Source organism: Urocitellus parryii, chromosome 1, assembly GCF_045843805.1.
Source record: "Urocitellus parryii isolate mUroPar1 chromosome 1, mUroPar1.hap1, whole genome shotgun sequence".
Taxonomy (NCBI): domain Eukaryota; kingdom Metazoa; phylum Chordata; class Mammalia; order Rodentia; family Sciuridae; genus Urocitellus; species Urocitellus parryii.
Genome location: NC_135531.1, coordinates 225,413,092 through 225,439,387, shown reverse-complemented (window position 1 = coordinate 225,439,387; position 26,296 = coordinate 225,413,092). Strand labels below are relative to the sequence as shown.

The 26,296-nt window shown below is 36.4% G+C and overlaps 1 protein-coding gene across 2 annotated transcripts in view; it reads right to left on the bottom strand.

The window, feature by feature from the left end:
- Pdk1 (pyruvate dehydrogenase kinase 1) overlaps positions 1-25,513 on the bottom strand; it is a 39,378-nt gene extending 13,865 nt beyond the window's left edge. Inside the window, exons 1-9 of one of the 2 annotated variants that reach the window (XM_026389517.2) lie at positions 25,226-25,315; positions 23,922-24,069; positions 23,693-23,834; positions 20,029-20,100; positions 17,186-17,370; positions 16,816-16,905; positions 15,330-15,407; positions 13,720-13,796; positions 11,823-11,921 (exon numbers count right to left, since the gene is read on the bottom strand). In XM_026389517.2, the coding sequence (XP_026245302.1) occupies positions 11,823-11,921; positions 13,720-13,796; positions 15,330-15,407; positions 16,816-16,905; positions 17,186-17,370; positions 20,029-20,100; positions 23,693-23,802 (711 nt within the window). In that variant the 5' untranslated portion in view covers positions 23,803-23,834; positions 23,922-24,069; positions 25,226-25,315. Of the gene's footprint in view, positions 1-11,822; positions 11,922-13,719; positions 13,797-15,329; positions 15,408-16,815; positions 16,906-17,185; positions 17,371-20,028; positions 20,101-23,692; positions 23,835-23,921; positions 24,070-25,225 lie in introns of both variants that reach the window. The other variant, XM_026389515.2, reaches the window with a different exon arrangement.
- Between the last annotated feature and the right edge of the window lie 783 nt (positions 25,514-26,296).

Here is a 26,296-nt window from a genome sequence, read left to right as displayed (position 1 = left end):
TTTTCTCTCCAGTGAACAAAAATCACCACTTTTCAATGTAATCTTACCAAGAGCTGCCATCTCTAACTTCCTGTTCTCCATAACACTGGGCTCCCTGGGCTAATTCATGTGAATTTCAAGCCCAGAGGAAAGAAACCACTATTGACTTGATGACAGCTCTAAGCCAGGGCATTTTCTAGCCCTGTACATGTCAGAACTCCTGCAGTCTCTTAGCCAACAGCCTTTACACTGTCAAGTTTGTAAAATCACCAGCAGTGAATGAATCAAGACATGTACATTTTAATTGAAAAGACATATGGCTTAAAAAAAAAGAAGACATAAGAGAAAAAACACGTGACTAAAACTCATATTATTTAGTATAGACCACACACAAAATCTGAAAGAATAGCTAGGGTTATAAGACAGAAAAAAACAACTTATCCATAAGATTTTTAGATGGATAAAAGATGGAAAATGTCAATAATATGAATAAGTTGTTGTTAAAAGAATAGAAAACAAAACAAAACAAAGCCTAGGCCTTAACTTTGAAAATCCAGGGTAAGTAAAGGGGATGAAGCTGTACTGAAGAAAGTTACAGTGATCACTTAACATACAGAGAGACTGTGAGAGGAGATGAACTCAAACGACCCTAGATGTGAGGAGGAAGAGCAAAGTATGGAGGCAGAGCCTAATACAGGCAGGTTTCTACAGTGGCTTCCAGAACCATCATTTCAAGACCCTAATAATACTTTCTATTTTATTTTAAAAAGTGTGACTGAGATATAAATTACATACCATGTAATTTACTCATTTAAAGTATACATTTCGATGGTTCTTAAAGTCCAACTCCTACCACAGTCAATATTAGGTTATTTTCATCACCTCAGGAAGAAACCCTAGATCCCTTAGCTATCACACCTGTGAGAAATAGAAAGTTCAGTGGTCCATTTTCAGAATATAGTATTTAACCTTAATCGGGATGTAATATCCAATTGTAGCCATTTTAACTATAGCCCTTCCCTTTGCCCACCCCAATTTTAAAACTGGCTAATGATGTAGATTATAACCCTTAGCTCTTCTATCAGGCAAGGGGGAGTGTTGGGTTAGGGATACAAGCAGGCGCACCACCCATCTAGGGGTGCTTGCTAGCCAGGTTCCTTAGTGTGCCTTTCTGGCAGAAGTGAAGTTTGCCTTGTCCACCCACTTTCGAGACGTGTTTGATTTCTTGTAGTACCTCAGTGTTTCTAACATACCCCTGGCCAATCACTAATCTATTTTCTATCCCTATGTATTTGTCTGTTCTGAATATTCCATATAAATGTGCCTCATAATTTGGCCTTTTGCAGCTGGTTTCTTTCACTTAGCATAGTGTTTTTAATGTGATAACATCTATCTTACAACATATATCAATACTTCATTCCTTTTACTGCCAAATGATATTCTATCACATATAGTTTATATACCACATTTAGTTTACCAGTTTTGTGTGTGTGCATGATACTAAGGATCAAACTTATAGCCTCCTCATGTATGCTAGACAAGTGCTCTAACAATGAGATACATCCCCATCCCTTTTTAAATTTTGAGACAGAGTCTGGCTAAGTTGGCCCAGGCTGGCCTCAAACATGGAATCCTTCTACCTGAGCCTTCCAAGTAATCGGGATTTACAGGCATGTGCCACTATACCCAGCTTTGTTGAACTATTTGTTCTATTTTTATTTTTGTTTATTTATTTATTTATTTATTTTGTATTGCTAAAGATCAAACCCAGGACCTTCCACGTGGCTAGAAAGTACTCCCCAATCCTTACCTATTCCTTAGTTGATGAATCTTAGGGTTGTTTTCAGCTTTTGACTATTATAAATAGTGATATTATGAACATTCACATATAAGTTTTTGCTTAAATACTTGTTTTCAATCCTTTGGGCTTCATATGTAGGAGTGGAATTGCTGGGTGATTACACACATTTCTTTACATTAAATGAACAGAGTCCCTAAGCAAAGTCTGTCTACCAGCACAGAAAGAATCTCTGCTGAGTGCCTAAGAACTCAGTGAACCTGTATCCATATGGTGATGGGAGGACCTCAACCAATGGGAGGCCGCCATAGACTAGCGTGCTAAAGCACAACGAACATAAGCAAGAAAAGGAACAAGAAACATCATGCCACAGTATATTATAAGCACCAACACAGAAGGCAGACGGATTTATTCTGAACCAAATAAACTTCAGTGGGCAAGTAGCTGACACTACTAACAACAACAAAAGAAACATTATCATCTGGGTTACAAAAAAAGTGACACACATTCATATTATTTTTAGAGCAAAATGATTCACTATGTACTTATTTATTTGTGCTTTGCCTTATTAAAGAACAGCCAAGAAAGATAAATAGATAAAAAGAAAGAGGAAAGACAAGAGAGTACAGGCAAATCAATTTTTTTAAAAAACTAAAATTTATATCCTCAGGGCAATACAAGAAAACTAAAATATAATACTATGAAAAAGAATAATAAAAATAATAATTCTTAAATATATATAACAAGATAATAAAAATAAAAATTCAATAGAAGGGCTGGGAATTTAAAGTCATAAAAATCTCATAGAAGAAAAGTTAAAAAACAGGAGGAAAAAAAGATATGAAAAATCAACGATGACTTCAAGAAGCCCCACATCCTCTGGATATGGCAACCAGAAAGAGAAAAAAGAAACAGTGGGAAGGAAAGCATCAAGGAAATAATGAATAGTCTAGAGTTCAGCCCAAGAGGTAAAGAAAAGTGCACATGGGTCAGATCATGGTGCGATTTCAGAACACAACTGAAAACAACTCTTGAGAACATCAGTTAAAACATACAAAACTAAACAGTAAAAATTGGTTACATACAAAAGAAGAGGAATTATAATAAACATGTCTTCTCAAAAGAAATAGCCTGAGCATCATCAGCAAAAATAACAGGGAATCTCAAAAGAAATAGCCTGAGCATCATCAGCAAAAATTACAGAGAAAGGAATTCCAAAAAGTATCTCCCCCAACAAGATGTCAAGAAAAAGGCAAAAATCATCAGAATCAATTGTCAGAATCCTGGAAATTAGCTTTCAGCAATCTGAGGGAGCATTTATTCAAGAAAAACAACCAAATCTCTATAAGAACAGTGAGTTTTGAGGTGTTTTAAGGTGTTCTATTCTTATCCTATCCCCCTCCCCCCAAAACATGGCATTAGTGTGAAACCAGCAGCCTGGCAGTCCTAGGAACACTTTATTTGGTCAAACCTCTGAGCTCCCAGTTCAAATGTCTTGCACACATCTTCATCCATGAAAATATTTGTCAAAAATAATTATAAGCAATAAGATTGATGTTCCTTAGGCAGGGGACAAGCCAGGGACAACAATAAGGCGAACAAAAATTCTTCATAGTAAAAAAAAGTCAATGGGAAGGCCATGGGGCTTTAAAAAGCTCAGTGACAGCCTGGGAATCTAGCAAGCCACATTCATGCCCAGGGCCACACATAAGCTCAGGAAACACCTTAGAAGGCCCTAAGTTCTTGATCCTAATTGACCTTGAGGCTCAGTGCAAACAGGATCTAAATGTGAAGGAAGAGTTGTCAACTGCCTGGCTAAGTGTTGAAAGTATGTTCCTATATCACACATAGTCCCTTGACAGAGACTGGGAGTTACTGGTTCTAGTCATTTAAGGAAATCTCAGCCCAGTCATTAGCTGACCACTAAGCTAAACTTCAGCAGCCACATGAAAAAAAATATGGACTTTACAGGATTAGTTAAAATTTTAAGATATGGAAAGGAACAATTTAGTATGGCCCCAAAACCAGACGGTGAAGGGAATTAATCAATTGAAACCTGTATCTGAGGAAACTCAGTAAACAAAGGCTTTAAAGCAGTTATTTTATTTATTTATTTTTGTGGTGCTGATGATTGAATCCAGGGCCTTGCACATGCTAAGCAAGTGCTCTACAGCTCAGACACATGTTCTTCACGTGATTGGGCACCTCCCTGATTGGGTGTGAGGCATTCCAGCCAAGCTGTGTCAGAACTAATCCCACCCTTTTTAGGTGCGAGAGCCCATCCGTGTAGGGGTGTGACTGATTATTGACCCTGAGACCAATCACTGACCCTGACCTTGGAATGCTGTCCCCTTCAACCTTCATTGGATGGAATTTTCCCCTGATTTTCTTGTTCCCCAATAAAAGGCCACTCTCTGGTGTGCCCTGCTTCTCTCTCTCCTGCTAGTCTCTTGTGTAAACCTCACTACCCCACCGGTGGCTAGAGGCAGGAGCCAGAGGGGGAGCCATTTCAGACCTGGTCAAAGAAAAAGGTAAATTGAGTTTATGTGTGTTTATTTTGATCTCACTAGTTAACTTCTATGCTTAGAACCTCTAGTATGAAGCTAGCGTGCTGGTCGCATGGCTGAGCCACATCCCCAGCCCTAAAGCAGTTATTTTAAACATATTCCAAGAATTAAAGTAACACAAGGATATCATCTTGCCATACAGTAAAAAATAAAATAACAATAAAAGATACATATCCCAGATCCCAAGTGGATGCTCAAGACTACAGATAGCACCTAATCCAATATGTATTATGGCTATTCCTATATGTCCAGCAGCATTGCCACACAGTATCACAGTTTCTCTATCCTTCTGTGTTTTATGCCCCGCTAACTCCTTTGCATCACTACTCTCCAATTTGGGGTCATTATTAGATAAAATAAGCACCAACATACTGCAATAGTCAATCTTACAAACAAGACAGATACTATATGAGTACAGGTAGACAGCAAATATTGGATGGGTATGCTGGATGAAAGGATATTTCAAATCCTGGGAGTGATGATGTAATGGTTCAAAATGGGGCAGGAAGATGTGAGATTTCATCACAATACTCAGAATGACATGTAATTTAAAACTTAAGAATTGTTTATTTCTGAAATTTCCATTTAATACTTTCAGGCCAAAGTTGACCATGGGTAACTAAAATTATGGAAAGTAAAAATGCTATACTACTGTATAGCAATAAAAAAGATAAAAATAATATAAGAGAACCAAATCGAAACTTGGAAGTTTAAAAGTATAACACATGAAAAATTCACTAGAGGAATTCAATAGCAGATTTGAACACACAGGTGAAAGAATCAGGACAATGAAGACAGATTGCTGAAATCATCCAGTCTGAGAAAAAACTCATTATACAAATGGGATCCTAAACAAGATTAATAGAGCTGATTTCTCACATTAATAGCATAGGACCAGAAGGCAGTGGGATGGAATATTTAACATGCTAAGTGAGAAAAGACTACAAACCAAGGATTTTATAGCCAGCAAAACTATTCATCAAAAATGAGGAAGAAATGAAGACATTCACAGAGAAGCAAAAACTGAGTTCATCAATATCAAGAAATACTAAGCTAGATGCAGTGGCACATACCTCTAACCCCAGCCACTTGAGAGGCTGAGGGAGGAGGATCACAAGTTCAAAACCAGCTTGAGCAACTTACTGAGACTCTTGTTTCAACATAAAATTTTTAAAAAGGTTGGGGATTTAGCTCAATGGTAGAACACCCCTCACATGCACCAAGTCCTGGTTTCTATCCCCAGTACCACTCAAAAAAAAAAAAGAAAAGAAAGGGAGGGAGGGAGGGAGGGAGGAAGAAGGAAGGAAGGAAGGAAGGAAGGAAGGAAGGAAGAAAAGAAGGGAGGAAGAAAAAAAGAGAAAAAAGAAATATTAAAGAGAATACTTTGGACTAAAACAAGGACACTAGACAAAAAAATTTAAGCCACATTAAGAAATTAAAGAGCACCAATAAAGGCAATTATGTAAATAAATATAAAAGACAGTGTAAATATTCTTTGTAATCTTTTTTTCCTTTTATCTGATTTATAAGTCAACTGCACAGAACAGTGATTACAAATCTGTGTAAAAGATCACATAATGTACAAAAACATGACTATAGCAGCCAAAGGACAGAAAGAACAGGTTTACATAGAAGCAAAGTATGTATATTCTATTAAAACTGAATTGGTATAATCTGAATTAGATTGTTATAAATTAAGTAGTTAGCTGTAATCTCCAGGATAACTGCTAGCAAGTTAACTCAAAGAAACAAGGCTGAGGGTACAGTAGTGGTAGAAAGCTTGCAAAGCATGTGTGAGGCCCTCAGTTTGATCCCTAGTACCACCAAAAAAAAAAAAAGAAACAAATAAGAAAAACAAAGAGGGAATTCAAATGGTACACTACAAAATAACATTTTAACCAAAAAAGGCAGCAGTGATGGAAATATAAAGGATCAAAAAGATAGAAGGCATAAAAAACAACAAAATGGAAAACATAAATTTTAAGTTAACAGTAATTACATTAAATATAACTGGCCTGAAAATTCCAATCAAAAGCAGACATTAACAGAATGGATTTTTTTTTTTTAATCTATATGCTGTCTACAAGAAACACACTTTAAGTCAAAGATTAAAAGAAGTTTAAAATAAAGTCTGTAAAGATATACCATGAAACAGAATAAAGATAGCTGGGACAGTTATGATAATGTCAGACAAAATATACTTTAAGATAAAAATTGATAAGAGACAGGGCCATTTTAATAATAAAAGGTCAATACACAAAAAAGATAAAACAATTAGAAATATATACATTGAATATGAGATAAAAATTGACAAAACTGAAGAAAAAACAGACAATTCAATAATATTATATATGAGATGTCAATACCACACTTTCAACAATGAACTGAACTAGACTGAAGATCTACAAGAAAATGGAGGACCTGAACAACACTATAAACCAATGAAGTCTAACAGAACACAGATTTTTCCACAGGTACACAAGGAACAGTCTCCAAGACAGACTTTTATGTTGGGCCATTTGACAAAATCTTGATCAATGTAAAAGTAATGAAATCATACAAAGTAATAAAATTAGAAATCAATAACAGAAGAAAACGGTGAAAATTCACAAATAAGTGGTAAACAACAAACTGCTGAATAACCAGTGGGTCAAAGAAGAATCCACAAGGGAAATTAGAAAATGCTCTAAAATAACTGAAAATGAAAACAATATGTAGAAAAACTTATACGGCTCAGTGGTAGAGTAAGTGCTTAGCATAAGCAAGGTCCTGGGTTTAATTTCTGTACCAAAAACAAAGCAAAACAAATTTATGACAGAGAAAGCAGTGTTGAGAGAAAAATTTATAACTGTAAAATGTTTCAAAGGAATAAACTAGACTTCCACCTTAAGAAATTAGAAAAATGAGAACAAACTATTACCAAAGCAAGGAGAAGGAAGAAAACAACAAAGGTGAAGTGGAAATTAATGCAACACAGAAAAATTAATGAAACTAAAAACTGGTCTTCAAAATTATTAACAAAATTGACAAATCTTTAGCTATATGGACCAAGAAAAAAAGATTTGAATTAATAAAATCAGAAATGAAAGATGAAGCTGGGTATGGTGGTGCAGGCCTTTAATCACAGCAATTTGAGAGGCTGAGGCAAGAGGATCATGAGTTCAAAGCCAGCCTCAGCAATTTATCAAGGCACTTAGCAACTCAGCAAGACCCCTTCTCTAAATAAAATACACAAAAGATCTTTATACAAATGGATCTATATAAAATATTATTTTTTGGTCTGACTTTTGCCATTCAACATTAAATTTCAGAATGCTAAAAAAAAAAAAAATACACAAAGGGGCTGAGGGTGTGGCTCAGTGGTTAAGTGCCCCTGGGTGCAATCTCTGGTACAAAAAAGAAATGAAAGATGACTTCAATAATGTATCTTTTTTAAAAAGTTAGAAGAAAGGATTTTGAATGTTTTCATCATAAAGAAATGATGTTTTAAGTGTGTTTAAGTAGGTAGATAGGTTTAACCTGACTTCAATCAGGACACCACTACTTACCTTACAAAATAAAAAACTATTAGGAATACTATGAACAAGTGTATGCAAAAATTAGATAATGAAATGGACAGATTTCTAGAAAGACACAAATTGTAATAAATGGCATAGGAAGACAGAAAAATCTGAATATAGTAGATAACAAATCTATTATTTATATCTACAAGTATCTATAAGTCTGAATATATAACAAATAAAGAAATTCAACTAGTAATCAATAATCTTCTCACAATGACATTCTCATGCCCAGAAGGATTCACCATGGAATATATCAAATATTGAAAGAGATAACACTGATTCTTTATAAACCCTTCCAAAATATAGAAGAGGAGGGGACACTTTTTAACTCAGTCTATAAGGCCAATATTACCCTGACACCAAAACCAAATGAGTCACAAGAAACAAAAACTACAAACATACCTTATTAATATGAATGTAAAAATCCCCCCAAAAGACAACATAAATCATCAAAGGGATACATATCTCTAACATGCAATGTTGGCTCAGCATACAAAGATCAACCAAATATATCAATTAACAAAATTTTTAAAAAGCCACATGATCATCTCAATCTTTGCAAAAAGAGGAACTGACAAAATCCAACATCCTTTCATAATAAAAACACTCAATAAACTTAAAGGCAAATTTCCTCCATGATAAAGGGTAACTATGAAGAACCCACAGCTAACATCATACTAAATGGTCAAAGATTCAAAGCTCTCCCCCAGGATTAGGAAAAACACAAAAATGTCTCTTGTCACCAATTCTGTTCAACATTGGGATGGGATTCCAGCTACACCAATTAGGCAACAAAAGAAAAACCTGATAGGAAAGAAATGAAGTAAAATTATCTCTATTTAAAGATGACATGTATATAGAAAATCCTAAGTATTCCACAAAAAATATTAGAGCTAATGCAAACAAGTTCAGCAAGGATGCAGGATACAAGATCGGTATGCAAAAATCAGTTATATTCCCATACACTAGCAATGAACAATCCAAAAATAGAACTGAGAAACCAATTTACAACAGCATCAAAAAGAGCAAAATACTTAGGAAAACACTTGGCAAACAAGTACAAGACTGTACACTAAAAACTTCAAAACATTACTAAAAAAATTAGAATAATTGGAATTTCTCAAAACTAAAAACTTCATATTGCTAAGACACTATCAAGAAAGTGAAGAAAGGCTGGGGATATAGCTCAGTTGGTAGAGTGCTTGCCTTGCATGCACAAGGCTCTGGGTTCAATCCCCAGCACCACAAAAAAAAAAAAAAAAGAAGAAGAAGAAAATGAAGGAGAGCTGGGGTATATAGCTCAGTGATAAACAGCTTGCCTAGCATGTACTAGGGCCCTAGGTTCAATCCCTAGGACTGCCCCCCACAAAAAAGTAAAAAGATCTCACTGAAATTGCAAACTTCATTAGGTAATAGCATCATATATACATATATATATATATATATATATATATATATATGTATATAATATTTTTACACATATATAGTATGTATATAGAAAGAACTCTTACATCTCTGTAATAAAAACCCCAATCCCAATAGTTAACATAATAAGAGGGCAAAGGATCTTAATTAATTAACATTTTCTCAAAGATATACAAATGTCAAAAGAGCAAATGAAAATATGCTCAACATCATAGGTCATTAGGGTAATGCAAATCAAAACCACAATGACATACCACTTCAAGCCCACAAAAACAACTATAATCAAAAAGACAGACAAAAATAAGTATTGGTAAGAATGTGGAAAAAGTGTAAACTTCAAACATTTCTGATGGGAATATAAAGATACAGTGACTTTGAGAAGTTCCTCAAAAGTTAAACCTAAACCTAAGAGTTACTATGTGATTCGGCAGTGCAACTCCTAGGAATATACCAAAGACTGATAGGGAACAGACAGACATTAGTGGTGGGAACATGAGGTTAAGGGAATAATTCTTTAAAGTAGGCCCATCATGCTGACCCCCACATGTTTTCACTTTTGAAAAGCAGCCCTAGCTTAAGGCAACAGGATATGTTACATTCCTAAGGAACTTAATTAACATTTTCTGTTATTTGCAGAAGAAATGCAAGCCTGAAATAATGCCAGTAAAAAGAACATAAGTTACCCTGAAGGAGGGGACTTCTGTGACCTTTACACAGACCAAATCCCAGAGAGATAAGGGTAATTCTCCTTACCATAAAATCTGTAAAAACGGGTTTCAATTAGAACCAGTCAGCATGAGCCAAAGTGACTCAGAGGTGTCATACCAGTGGGTACTTCAAAGTCTAATGTCATCCTTCTGTCAGTCAAAAGTCAAGAGGCAGACTTGGGAAGGACTCTGTGGAAACTTCCCTAAGGACCCCCAATAAAACAGGAGAGGCACACTGTCCCCCTCCTCTCTGAGAGATCCACTCTCTCCCTAGACAGTGTTCCCATTTCCCCTTTCCCATTTCTTTGAATAAACTCATGCCTATTACTCTAAGTAACATGTCTGAAATCTTTCCAGCATGCTTGCAAGAATCAGGGTTTGAAGAGGAGCCTTCATGCTGCTCAGTTTCCCAAAAGATCCCAGACCTGAAACACACATTCACACAAAAACTTAACATATTATAGTAGTATTATTTCATCATAACCAAAATACTGAAAAAAAAACAAATGCCCATCATATAATGAATGGATAGTCAAAATGTGTCATACCCCTCTAACTGAACATTATTCATCCATAAAAAAGAATGAACTACTGATACATGCTGTAACATTATACTGAGTGAAAGAAGTCAGTCTCAAAAGACTACATACAGCATTTATATGAAATGTCCAGAGCAGGGATATCCATAGAGAGAAAGGAGATAGTGGTTGCCAAGGGCTGGGGAGAAGAGGAAATGGAGAGTGACTATTAATGGGAGGGAACTCAGATTTTTCTTGGGAGTGATGAAAAATGTTCTGAAATTAGTCAGTAGTGATGATTGTACAACCTTGTGAATACACTTAAAAAAAAAAGAAGTCAATGAATTATATGCTTTTAAAAAAGAAAAAGCACCTTCAAAATTCTGCATGATTATTTTCAACCTTTCCATGTATGAACTTAATACTTAAATACATGCAGGCAGAGCAGCACCTGTGGCTGGGAGTGAGGGTACAAGTATTCCATTAATGTCTTGATGTTCTAACTCCTAGGCTACTATAACAGAAAGCTAATATTTGCATTTTAAGATGTGGAAAATTTCAGAAATAGTATTATCAGAACACTCCTCAGAAATACAGCAATAACTACCAGAAGAAATAACTCAAAGACTATCTGAATTATGAGGCCAACAAATGGCCAGGAACTAACCTGTCAGATTTTTATATTCTCCACATTTTACGTAATTATTTTAAAAACAGAAACACTATCATGCTCTTAAGAAACTGGGTTATCGGAACACTGTAGTGGAAAGGCCTGACACTGAGATCAGAGGACTGAATTTCATATCCCATGGCATTGGTTTCCTGTGTGATCCTAAGCTAATCACTTTTACCTTCCTCATCTTTAAAACTGAAGGTAAAATTACATGTGTCCTAAATAAGGAGCTGTTACAAGAACCAGATAAAACAAAGCAAAAGGAGACTCAAAAGTATTGTTTAAAAATGAAAAAATATTTACTCTTTCCATCAAAATATAAATAACCAAATGTTTTTGATTTTAGTTATCAAAATAGATACTCATAATTACTACTGTCTGTCTCTAGGATTTACTTCAATTTGAACTACTTGGATTAGGGACCACACCAGAAACAAACTTGAAATAATTCTATAATCTGCCACATAAATGAAGCACTCTACTAATTATGTGTTACAGACTAGATTTCTTTCCCCTGAGAGTAAATTAGGTCTGCTAGAAGCTATGTATATGATTATCCTTTCATTCCTGTACATCAATTTGAAAAAGTTACCTTTACAGTCAAATCCTCATTACCCAATGTAACATGAACTTGAACAGGGGGGTAAACACCTTTGTCAGCATGGTGTTCCATAGTTGCTCTCATTGCATTCTGAAATACATCAAGGTTATGTTAAGAATAAAACTTTTTTTAAAAAGAGAAACTATAATTTTCAAGTACATGTGCACTATTTGAATTTAATTCAAAGAATTATAATTCTTATAACCATAAAGATAACTTTAAAAATTTTTTGAGTCAATTTTGGGAGAAAGTTGAGGACTACTTTCATTTAAAGATTCCAAGTAAATTCTACACATTTTCCAAAAGTTGATTTCTAAATACTTTAAACTAGTTAACATTAAAGTAAGATTTCATCCAAACACTTTCAGAATTTTAGTAAATACTAAGCAAAACTTAGTTTTGAAAACTCAGTTTCAGCTTTACTTTTAAGAACTAGTTTAATTCTTATAAATTTCTTTAAAAGAAAATAAAATGTTTTCATATAGTAGAAACGCCAATAGTCTTATAAAAGCTTCCTTTATTGCAAGTTTGAAACTAAAGATATTTATATTGTAAAACTGTTTGACCAATTTCTAAAGGACATGAGGTACTCAACGCCAATACACTATGAGCATTAAACACAAGTAACATGACACGTAGCACTGGAGTAGAAACTGATAAAGACTAGCTACAACTGCTACGGGTGTAGCTCAGGGATAGAGCACTTGCCTAGCACCTGTGAGGCCTTGAGTCCAAAGCCCAGTACTAGGGGTTGGGGAAGATACAACTAAAAAAAGCTAAAGTCAGGACTCAATTTGGAAGAACATGTTGGCACTGGCACACCATTCAGGACTGAGTAGCCTGAGAAAGAGACTACGTTATCCCTATCCAAGGCAGCTCAAGAGGAGGTTCCAACAGAAAGCTACTGTCATCGCTGGTATGATATAAAATACAGAATATGGAATGCTTCTCATATTAAGCATCATTGGTCTTCATGTGACTGAAATTTCAAGGAAAAGAACATTTTAACAGTTTAAGTGCCAATCACACTTAACCACTTCGTTACATTCTGAAAGGTATTAAATGCGTTCTTACAGTCTCAGAACAGAAAAGCATTCTTGAACACTTGCTTTTCTGAGATATTCAGTCAATTTCTGTGTTTCAGTATATTTTTCTTTTACATAATCAGACATAAAGCCACCTCTTCTCTATTCTGGTTGCTGATGGCTGAAGACACGGTAACTAAAGTAAGGCAAATACAGGCTTCTGACTTAGGGCAGCTGTCTTCAGCCACAGAAACCAGTGCCACTCATCACCCACTTTCATATCAATCAATAAGTGTCATTGGAGGAGAAAAAGAAACACCCTCAACATTACCAGTATAATTTTATTTAGTTTTCAAATTTTGTTATAAGGAGCAAACATAATATAGAAGCCTTGTGAGTCAATATGACTTAAAAGGCAAGCATACCAATGGGGCTCAAGGGTAGAAAAAAGATCATTCTTCTAAATATTTTGGTTTACAAAAACATGAATATAACTTTGTTAAGCACCTATAATGGGCTGTCATTGCATTGGACACTTTCACATGTCCAATCTTCATAAATAATATTGATAGTATTATCCTTGTTTTACAGGAGAAGAAACTAAGGAGTTGAGTGACTTGCCCAATGTCACACATACTAAGTGACAGAACTGGAATTCAAACTCAGGTCTTTCTAACTCTGAAGTCTGAGCTCACTACTACTTAAAGGTGCCTGATCTTACTTACAAATGTCTGTTCTCCAGCAATGTGGCATGAAATGGCATCTTTTAATGAAATAGAACCCAGAGGAATATTTGACTTGCAGAGCAAATTCCTATCCTCAGGAAAGGACTGATAAAGGTTATGTAATACTATTTTACAAACCTTGAAAAGTTCAAACACCATGTGATAGAGATGGGATGGTACATAAACCACTTGTATTGGTTGTCCTGGTGATTTTGCTATAGAGCAGAAGAGAAAAATATGAAAGTACAGAGAGATGTGCTTAAAGCATTTTTAAGAATAAATTGTGTAGTGATGGAAAGAAAACATTCGCTATGGAGGACAGTGTTATTTGGGGGAGAACTGCCACAATACTTCTAAATACTTCTTCACTATATTAGTGTTTGAACCCCACACTCACTAATAGTGAAAACTGACAAAGACAAGAGTCCTGTGGTCATTTTTCACAATCTGGCATAATTATTTAACCAACCCATCCTCCCATCCTTCTCTATAACGGTAAGTCTTTTTAAAAGACCTCAACCTTAAGCAGGAATTTTTCTTTCCAAAGAGTATTAAAAGTCTACAGATTCCATAGTCTCCTTCATATAAATATATATTTTAAAACCATTTTCTAAAAGTTGCATTTGGGTGGAATGCTATCTATTTTATCTCAGGCATTTATTTGTATGGAAATCCAGCTTAATAATAATAAAATAATAATCATAATCATAAAAAGTTAGCACCAATTTCTCAAAGGGTAATAATTCTGCATTTGAACATTTAATAGGAGCAAGCTGGGGGTGGGGAAGGGGAACAAGTGTACCTAGAACAGACCTTTAGAAGAGTGAAGAAATGAGACACACCATGCTTTAGAATAATTCGACCAATAAATCAATTTTAAACTCAACTAATAAATCTGACTGTCCTCTGAATAAACTCCCCCTTGGGAACATGAATGGGATATCTGGAAACTGCCCACAGCAGTTCATGTTCCCAAACTATCATTTGTGCATTGAGATTCTTAATTAGTAAATGGCACATTGTGAATCAGAAGAGTCAACATGGCTTTAGAAAACCACCAAACAACTCTATTTTCAACTGGGCAATTTCTCCCACCATGCTCCCATTGTAGGGTCCAGAATATGGCTTAGTAAAAGTCTATTTAATTTTATTTTTCCCACCATCTTCTTAAAATTGTCAGTCAAACTACCATACTTTCAGGAAAAACAGTGATACTCATTAATCTTCTAAGACATCTAAACCCTTTTTGTCCAAAAGAGTAAAAGACAACCATCAGAGAGAAAGTGATCTCAAATAGATAAGCATTTTTTGTTCTTCTCTTATATGCCTAGTCTTTTCATTTCCTCAATTAAAAAAAAAAAAGATATACAAGTCAGGAAGTAAAAAAAAAAGGGGGGGTAACCTTTACATTACTGAAAGCATACATAAAAGTCAAACGTAATTTTCCTGGCATCATTTTTTTTCCTGACTATCCAGAAAATAAAATATAAGCAATGAATCAACACTATCAATTAAAAATAAGGAAAACTGAACAGAAAAAGCCAAAACATTTTTCACAAAGAATCCAACTAAATTATATGTGTGTGTACACACTTGTATATATTTTATAGGATTGCTCTTCAGCTTTTATATCCAATGAAAAATTTAATAAAAAAAATTTTTTTAAATCAAAACAAATATAAATTCTTCCTACAATTCCTTCTCAGTAGTCATGACACTAATCACTGAAAAGACAACATCATGCTTACCATTTAGTTCTTCAAGTTCTAGTTCAGGAGAGTTAATATAATACAAATCACAGAGACGCCTAGCATTTTCATAGCCATCTAGTGTAAATCAAAACAAAAAAATATTAAATAAACCTCCATAAGTTCACGCATTAAGATGGCAACAATACTAACAAATGAAAATTTAAAACTCTCTATAGAAGAAAATAAACTTCAATATTCTTAGGAGGAAAAGCGTAACATGACAAAATCTAAAATCCATGAAGAAGAATGACAGATTGACTACAATAATTGAAAACATCAGGGCTGGGGTTGTAGCTCAGTGGTAGAGCACTTGCCTACCACATGTGAGGCACTGGGTTCAATCCTCAGCACCACATAAAAATAAATAAATTAAATAAAGGTATTGTGTCCATCTACAACTAAAAAATATTTTTAAAAAATTTAAAACATTAGTATGGGAGAAGATACCATAAACACATCAAAAGAAAAAAAAACAGCAGGTTAAGAAAATATTTATAATACACATATCAAAAACTAAGACTTTGTGAGGATTTAAGAAATAGGTATTCTTATTCATTGTTTGATACCTTTTTTTCCTTTTGGATGTATCAAAAATTTAAATGCATTTAAGTATTATAATTATAGGAATCCTGGCTTATAAAATACTAGCAAATGTCAGCATAAGGATGTTCACTGAAATATTGTTGGTAACAAAAAAAGAAAACAAAACCACCCAAGTGTGTATTAACAGAAGAATAGATTAATACATACTGATAAAGTCTACAGAACCATTCAAGAACATAGGGTGGCCAGGCACACTGGTGCAGGCGTGTAATCCCAGTGGCTAGGGAGGCTGAGATAGGAGGATTGTAAACTCAAAGGCAGCCTCAGCAACAAGGCGGCGCTAAGCAATTCAGTGAGACCCTGTCTCCAAATAAAATACAAAATAGAGCTGGGGATATGGCTTGGTGGTTGAGTGCCCTGAGTTCAATCCCTAGTACCATCCCCTGCAAAAAAACAAAAAACACAAAAATTTAGGGTGTATCCATATGTATCAAATTGTAAGGTATCTATCTGTAAGCTTGTAGAAAAATATAAGGTATATCCTATATTCCACAAACAATAAAAATAGGCATGATCAACAATTTCATACATGTATGTACACATGGTACAAAGAGAAAGAATATAAAAAGATGTAACCTAAAATGTTATGAATTATTGCTTGTAGAATAAAGAATTAAAAAGAGAGTAGAGATTTGAGTTTTTTAATGTGAAACAGATAGATACCTTCAACAATATCACCAAACTTTGCTTAACAAAGACTTCTATCAACAAAACATTCATCCTATACATAACACACAATTAATGTTATAAAGTAATTTTCAAACTCACACATTTGCTCCTAACATTTTGTCTCATGATAAAGTAATAGGTGTTTTAGTAGCAAGAAAAACATTCAACTATTTTGACTTTTATAACCTTTGAAAAGAAGAAATGTATTTACCTTTAATAACTTCCACTACATTGCAGTTTGGATTTATACTACCAATGTGTTTTCGATGAGATGGACTTCCTTTTCCACCAAACAATAAAGCTATCAAAAAATAAAAAAACAAGTAAGCAAATCTATCTAATGCCCTTTTCCAGGTTTGGTAACTATTTCTTCAAATGGTACTAAATAGAATAGCTATTTTCTTTAAGCATAAAACTGGCATTTTACATTCAATAAAAATACTCCTTTTTAGTCTACTTACTTTTCTTAATAAGCAAAAAAGTACAACTAAATGCTCTCACTAAAGGGCAGTTTTCTAAATGAATTTAAAATACTCAAACACACTTTATTCAGCAGCTTCTCTCAACTTCAGGACACTTACAGTGCTGATTTAGTAACATTCTGATTGAAATTCGACTCATGTAGAATCGATCCAAAAAGTACTGCACATTCTGGCTGGTGACAGGATCCACCCCGAAGCTCTCCTTGTATTCAATCACACCCTGGGCCATTGTGGGAATAACGTCGTTGTGTCGGTTTCTGATCCGTATAACAGTATCTGTGAAGCTAAAAACCCCAGTCTGTTAAAACAGCCAAATATATTGACAAGTGAGTTAATACTAAAAAATAAGCTTGCCAGATGTGCATGTACAACCAGAGAAATGAAAAGTTGTGCTCTATTTGTGTAAAAGCAAAACAAACAAAATTAATTTAAAAAAATAAAAGAAAGGAAGGAAAAAAAAAAGCTTGTCAGGTGTGGTGGGGCACATCTGTAATCCCAGCAACTCAGGAGGCTGAGGCAGGAGGATTGCAAGTTCAAAGCCAGCTTCAGAAATTTAGCAAGGCCCTAAGTAACTTAGTGAGACCCTGTCTCAAAATACCAAAGGAGCTGGGGATGTGGTTCAATGGTTAAGTGCCCCTGGTATCAAAAAAACAAACATAACATCAAAGCTTAACCAACTATAATAGACAAGAAATCCCTGGTCCAGTCAAAAGAGCTTCAATGCCTGTTTTCCTACACCTACTTAAACAAATTTCAGATCATAAAATATCCTGAATCCATAAAGGTATGAGGACCTCTGAAATGAAATTGTAAAAATTTAATTCTTAGACTCCTAAGAGTAAGGCTGCCACACAACACAATTATAATTATTAACAGTTTTTTTTTAGTTATTATCAACTAAAATCATCTAAGCACTCTATAAGGATGGTATTCCAAGGACATTCTGCATAAGGGGAGGCAGAGCACTTGCTTCTAGGGAGTACATGCTCTGCACAAAATCAAGATGAATGAACCAATGAAGGCTGTCGGGATTGGAACTATTCCCTAGAGTTCTAAGGGAGAAAGAACCACTTAAAATAGAATAGTAAACAAAACAAAACAAACCCTCTAATTTCATTCATCCTATGAGTCCATAAAATAGAAGAGGAAAAGTAGATCACTGTACTAAAGGAAAAATCAACTCATACGGCCTTTCCATTTCTATCACTTAGGAGACACTGCATGATTAATTTCAGGAACCAAATAAAAGAGGAAAGCAGTCTTTATTATGAAATAACAAAATCAATCTCCTAACATACCCATCAGAATTTACACTTCCAAATGAGTGCTTTCCCATTCAGAGTCATTGCCTTGAGTACTATTAACTTATTCCAATGATGTTCTTACTGCTCAAAACACTTCTGGAATTCCTTATTTGTAATCAGCTTTAAAATCAAACTACAAACAAAATACAAACAACGAGGTTCCTCAAAAACAACAAACAATTCATAATTCCAATGCCCTCTTTATTCATTTACTTCACAGTTCTCTTAAAAAAACAATATGGGATGGGTTTGTGGGTCAGCTGTAGAACACATGCCTAGCATGCATGAGGCCCAGGGTTTGACACCTCACATCACAAAACAAAAACAAAAACAAAACAGTATTGGGCTGAAATTGTGGCTCAGTGGTAGAGCACTTGCCTCACACATATGAGACACTAGGTTTGATCCTCAGCATCACATAAAAATAAATAAATAAAATAAAGGTATTGTGTCCATTTAAAAAAAAAAAACAATATTATTCTGTATAACTGCTCACCTTATTTTCTATTCAGCTCTGAGTGATTGCTTTCAGCAGATTCTACAGCTTCTATAGAAGATTCTAATGTTTACTTTTAAGTAAGATTCCCTAGGTTCAAATCTGGGTCCTACCATTTGCTAGCTATATGACCTCAAGTCACCTACCCTCTTTGTGCACAAACATATTATCTCAGCGGAGTTGTCTTAAACACTGAATGACATCACTCATGTAACTAGGCACATAGTGATTTTTTTATTTTATTTTCATACCAAAATCATGTTTAAAAAATTAAGAGTTGCTATCCAGTTTAAAGACTGTTCAAAAACTTATAGCAGATTCTGAGGACAGATAGTCTTTACATTTTGAGCAACATTCACTGGAATAAGAAGAAACCTGCTGAGGTGACTACTCTGATTTATTGATTTGTATGCTGGTTAGGAAAATAGTCACATCACTTACATTACCATAGAGATGTACAATCATGTTTTTATAGTCTTTTAGTATAACAAAAGAATTGAAATTAGATGCCAGTCTTTCACAATTGGAAGGTTTTACGTTTAAAAACTAGACTTGTAGCTTTTCTTTAAAAACAGAAAAATTCATATGATTTGAGCAGCATTTCCAAATGGTGATGGTCAGTGGATGACTGAGGGTGACTATCCACTGGAAGGCCACACACTCTCCAAGTTTACAGTTCCAGTGGCACTGAGGCCATATCCAGATTTCTACTGATCATCACCCTTGAGCCTTTTTGTCTTTTCCTACTGTGAAGAACACGCAGAAATTCTTCTTTCCAGCCCAGCTCATTGATAGACATTACCTGTCTTACCGATACGGGCTGCTATACTATAAATACATAGATATATCATACGTTCTAAAGTAGAAGGAAGCTAAAAGTTCATCAATTTCCCTACAGTGGTCCAATAGCAGGTTTAAATGTAATACATTTATGTTTTTTTTAAATATTTTTTTAGTTGTAGATGGACACATAGTATCCTTATTTACTTTTATGTGGTGCTAAGGATCAAATCCAGTGCCTCACATATGCCAGGCAAGCACTTTACCACTGAGCTACAGCTACAGCCCCCATTTATGTTTTTATATAATGTTTAAAGGATATAAAAATTGTGCTTGAAATAGAGTCAAACTCATATACTTACTCATAAATAGCTTTAGCATCTTCAGCACTTTTATCCTTAAACTCAAGAAGCTCCTGAAGACTCTGAATATACCTGAAATGCAAATCTGGGTTAGAGTTTTCTTTTCTTTTTTTCTTCTTTTGGTAATGGGAATTGAACTCAGGGACAGTAAACACCTGAGCCACATCCCAACCCCTTTTAAAAAATATTTTATTTAAAGACAGGGTCTCACTAAGTTGCTTAGGGCCTTGCTAAATTTCTGAGGCTAGTTTTGAACTCTCAATCCTCCTGCCTCTGCCTCCTGAGCCACTGGGATTATAGGCATGTGCCACCACACCTGGCAGGGATTAAAGTTTTCTACATTCTGAAAGTTCAATATTGTGAAAATCAGCTTAAAAAACCTACTTTAAAATTTAAATTTTAATTTTAAAATAAAAATTATAAAATTTTATAATAAAAATTATGAATAAAAAATAAAAAGGGATAGTGATATAGTTCAGTGGCAGAAAGCCCCTAGGTTCAACCCCTAGAAAGCCAAAATAAAAGGTAAAATAAAAGGTCGAATTTCATTTTAAGATTTCCTATTTCAAGGTCTATATACTAAAATAGTTTTTAAATTTTTCAAACCCCACCATGAATTACAGTATAAATACTGACTGTCCTGAAAACTAAATCTGACATGCTAACTGACCATGTGATCTTGGGCAAATGGCCTGTTTAGTCTCAGTAAAAGGAGGAGATTAGCTTACCTTGCTCTAACAATCTAACTTAAATGTTTGTATTTTAAAAGCTTAAGTTTGGATGCATATACCCAGTCAACAAATATTTGCTGAGAGCCTATAATCTACCATGTTTCTTTTACCATGTGGCTTAGAGAGAACTAAACACAAATATGAAATCATGAAAATAAAGGTTTTCAATTTACCTCACAATTCAAGACAGCAAAATACCTATTTATGAATGACCAAAATGAGAACGGTCAAATGACTTCCTGAAGGTCATGCAGCCACAGTACAATGGCACTACAGGGCCAGTGCTAAAATTACCTCACAATCACTTAATCACCTGCTTCAACAGTGTTAAGTTCTACTTCAGCAGTTTATCTACAACTTCTCTAACTTAGCAGGTAACAAGGACAATGAAAGTATTTTTCAAATCTGTAAATCCATATGTTGGTCTAGAAAACTGATCCTGAAAAGCAGTAGGCTTTACTTGCTTTCCAAAATGCAGAACACCATTCTGAAGCTGCTATTCTGTTTTAACCCTTAATTTTCTCATCATTGGTAAGAAAAAGTATGTTCTTTAAGAGATATTTGAACACCTACCTCTTCTAAGACCAGATTTCAAAAAGCAGCCTATGCTACTCTTTCTTTTTCTCATTCCCCAGAACTTCCCTCCTCCCACCTCTTGGTCCCTTTCCTCTACTGATCTCCCTTTGATTTTTAAGAGATCCACCACATCTTTTTTTCCCTTTTTTTTCCTCTCTAAGTTCCACACGAGAGAAACATATACCCTTGACCTCTGAGACTGACTTACTTTGCTTAACATGATGGTCCCTAGTTCCATCCAAAATCCTGCAAATGCCATGATTCATTTTTCTTTATGACTGAATAAAATTCCATTGTATATATATCCCATATTTTCTTTATCCATTCATCCACTGATGGACACCTAGCCTGCTTCCATAGTTTGGCTACGGTGAATTATGTTGCTCTGAACATGGTATGCATGTATCACTGTAGTAAGATGACTTTTAATTCTTCAGGATAAACACTAAGAAGTGGAACTCAGTTTGTAGTTCAGTTATAGAGCACTTGCCTAGCACATGTGAGTCACTGGGTTTAATCTTCAGTACCACATAAAAATAAATAAATAAAAATATTTTGTCCATCTACAATTAAAAAAATTTTTTTTAAAATACTAAGTAGTGGTATAGATAGGTCATATAATGGTTCTATACCTAGTCTTTAAGGAACCTCCATAAAGGTAGAACATGCAACTTCTACAAAAGAATTTTAAGAAACAAGAAAAACTTCCTTCAGAAAATTATATTTTCTCCTTCAGTTCCATCTTGGGCTGGGGATGTGGCTCAAGCGGTAGCACGCTCGACTGGCATGCGTGCGGCCCGGTTCAATCCTCAGCACCACATACAAACAAAGATATTGTATCCGCCAAAAACTAAAAAATAAATATTAAAATTCTCTCTCTCTCTCTCTCTCCCTCTCCCTCTTACTCTCACTCTCCCTCTCACTCTGTCTTTAAAAAACAAAACAACAAAAAAAGAATATCTACTAACTTTAAAAAAAATAATAAAATAAAATAAAAATAAAACATTGCCTCTTATTTAAACCACATTTATTCCAACCATGATGGCTCAGGCCTATAATCCCAGAGACTCAGAAGGCTGAGGCAGGAGGATTGCAAGTTCAAGGCCAGCCTCAGCAACTTAGCAAGACCCTATCTCAAAATAAAAAAATTAAAGGCCTAGGCCTAGGGATGTAGTTCAGTGGTAAAGTGGCCCTGGGTTCAATCTCTAGTACCAAAATATATATATATATAAAACACACATTTATAACTGTTCCATACTTGGACCAGATAACAACTGATGATTATATATGCAATAGTCCTACTTTTTTTCCTCACTTTTAAAATTGATGTTAGATCAGGATTTCACTCAAGCTATAACTCCTACAAAAGGAAAATTAGGATTTCCATGAATCAATTGGGAAATGTCTTACAATTAAACTTTTCTATTTAAGACTTAACTCTGGCCAGTGTATGTGTACTTTTTCTTTTTTTTTTTTTTTAAATACAGTCCTTAAGAGCATAAATTTTTAAAATTAGTAACATTAACAACAAGGGCTACTGATAGGTGGCCACATAGAAATGTGTACCCTTAAGACCTTCACTATCATTTATGGAAAGAGAAATCACAGTTTCTATATAATTTCAATAACTTCACTTTTAAAATGGAAGAATACGATCAGTTCATGTTGTATGTACATACTGAAACATCACACTGAACCTCACTAAAGTATATAATAAATACATGTTAATAAAAAACCGAATAAATTTTAACTTCTGTGATTTATAAAGATACACGCAGTTTACATGCATACATCCCTTTAGCAAAGGCACCTTTACTTTATCAACCATATGCACCTTTTAATAGCCTTCATCATTCTGATGGCAGCAGGGTATAGTAGAGCCCAGTGAATCGGGGTTTGAATGCCAGCTCCACTATCTGTGGTATCCCCTTAGGCAAAAGACTTCACCTATACGTGAATCATCCTCAACCGTGTAAAATGGAGTTAATAACTACTAAGCAGGATCACTGAAGAAAATGAAGATAATATACATAAGTATCCAGCCATCAACAAGTGGTAGATATTTGTCTTATATTAGATCATAACATCCCTACATATTTAATAACATAAATCTTAATTTGGTATCTGTATTTCTGTGCACATCTGACTGGTTTTCTCAAAACCAAGGCATGAAAAAGCCCAGAATTGAGATGACAACCCTAGATCTATAACTCTCTACCCCACCCTACCCCCAAAAAGCAAAAGAGAACTACTGCTACCACCATAAGATTCCACTGAAAAGTAAAAAAGCATTTGGTTTAACCTTGAGTAAAGTCCACGATTCCATCAAAATTACAAACACAAAATGGGAAGGTTACCAGCTTTGAACCAATTGAACGGATGGCGTCCTGAGAAGATTATCTGGAAGAAGACTTATTTCTTTCATTATATTTGCCAGTCTCACAGGTAACTCTTGCCGCAGAAACATAAATGAGGTCTTTTCACAAGCATTTACTGATCCTGAAAATAAACACAGAAGGAAAAACAGTTAAGTAAAAACCTAAGGCACTAGAAGTCAAGAAGTAGGGAGAAATGCAGGGGAGTTACCTGGTCAGGCCAGAGTGGAAGAATCACAGAAATCAAAACCACCAATGCCTGTTCAGCAACCATTTTCAAGCAAGACCTCGCCAATTGTGTAATTCATGGGAAGCCACCTGCACCTCCTCTATCTCCATTCCTATATCAGAATGCTAAGCTGGATTAAAAAAAAAAAAAAAAAAAAAAGTCCTTTGGCAAGTTGCTTCACTTAAAGTTAAGCCAAAAGGTCATATTATTTCAGCAATACATTTTTAATTAATTGAATCTTGCTGCTTTAGCAAAGGCACCTTTACTTTATCAACAGCAGAAACTATGGTATTACAGGAAAACAACCTGTGAAAATGTAATAGTTTACTTGCGAACAAGGTCAAATTACCCTATTCACCACCCTATAGTCATTTTAAAGTAAAAGTGAGAGTGATGGTGTGTTTTGAGCCAAAACAAACAAAAACCCCTCAAAGAAACAAAACAAAGAAACCACCACTACCTGCCACCATAAACCACTGTCTTAAGATAAGCTGGCAGCCTTACTCTTATCTTTCAAGCCCACTAGCTATATTAGTGACCTCACAGCACTTACAACAATGAAGATAACTTTTTCTACTCAAAACTTTTGGACTTTTCAAAAGAGTCTATGTTGAGTTTTCCCTTTTCCCCTTATGGCCCCCAGATGAGAAGTCAAAGTCAAATGCCTAATTTCTATTCCTTCTGCAATCTGTTGCACACATTCCAGACAACCTGGATGAAAAGTGGTAAACTCCACAGTCCCCTGCACTCCTGTACTTTACACATGCTCAAGATTCATTGGCTACTTATGCAATGAATGTGCTGTTGGTGGAAACAGTCTTAAGCCACTGGCAAGGAAAACATTCTAAAGAAATACTGGGCCAGTTATAACTTGCTTTCCCTATATTCATGCCAATTCTATGCAATCATCCTAGGATTGTACTTATCATCACTCTACATATTTCGAACGCTATTCCCGGAGGTGCCTGCACTCTGGACTCTCGCCGGAACCTGGCTCCCCCACAGGGGCCTGGTCCCGAGAGCGCACCTGCACACGTGCACAGAAAGAAGGGACGTCATTCTGCCTACCACCCTTCTGATTTGTTTTCAACAGCACAGAGTAAAAAAGCTACACGCCCCCAGGTATTTACCCCGCCTGCTAGCACCAGCACCCTCAAGAGAGGAAGGAAGAACATGTGGGAGGAGGGGGGGGCGACTGAGGAGAAGGGAGAGCAGAGGTAGCCGCCCCCCGGTCCCAGCTCCGCGCCCGGAGCCGCACAAAGGCCCGAGGTCCGGGCCGCGCTCACCGAAGTCCAGGAACTGCTTCATGGAAAGCGGCGACGGCGAGAAGCGCGCGTAGAAGTCCACTTGGCCCGGAACGCCGCGTTCCGACGCCGGGCCGGAGCCCGAATCCGAGGCGAGGCTGCGGCTGGCGCTGGGGCCGTAGGCGCGTAGCCCCGGGCCCGGGCCGGCCGAGGCGGCTACGCGCACCAGCCGCGCCAGCCTCATGCCGAGCCCAGCCGGAGGAGCCGGAGCCCCCGGCGCTAGCTCGCAGCTCCGCGCCGCGGCCAGGCGCTACGTGAGGGACGTGGCGGGCCGCGGGGGCGGGGAGCGGCTGTCACCGCTGGGGCCACCGCCCCCTCGCGGGAGCCCCGCCCCTAAATGGGCGGGGCCATATGGGAGGGAGGCGGTGCTAAGGGGGCTGCGAGTGGCCGGCGCCGGAACCCCAGAGCAGACTAGGGCTGGCGGGGTAGGGCGGGCGTCACCTCACGAGCTCCTGGGCAGCCACAGAGTGGCCGTTGGCACCCTGGGTCGTCTTTCCCGGCGCTCTGTGTGGCGCGCCTCCTTCCCACGCCCTTTCGTAACAACTTTCACCTTCCGGCTTCCTCTTCCAGTTCTATGTCAAAAGGCTCTAGGCTCTGCAGGGTGGGGCTGGGAGCCCTTTCCACAAATACTCCTCTACAAAGTCCCACATTTACCATTTTATTTATTTGTTTATTTATTTTTGTAGTGCCTGGGATTGAACTCAGCCTCGCTCATGTTAGGCATGCACTTTACTACCACCGAGCTACATCCCAACCAAGCCCCACATTTTACAGGTGACAGGGGGAAGCACCCTTGCCAAACAGTGGTACCTACTCTCGCGTGCGTGTGCGTGCGTGCGTGCGTGTGTGTGTGTGTGTGTGTGTGTGTGTAAGGGGGTGTCCCTAAATAACATTACAGCGACTGACGTCCCAGGAAAAAAGTACTGGCAGCCCGATTAGAAGAGTAAAGCTCTCTGCACGCGTTTTCTGCACGGTCAGCAGTGTATTTAAAGCGTCCTCTTGACTATCTTTTTAGTGTCAAAGCACGGCTGCTCCACCCTTTCCAGGTTTCTA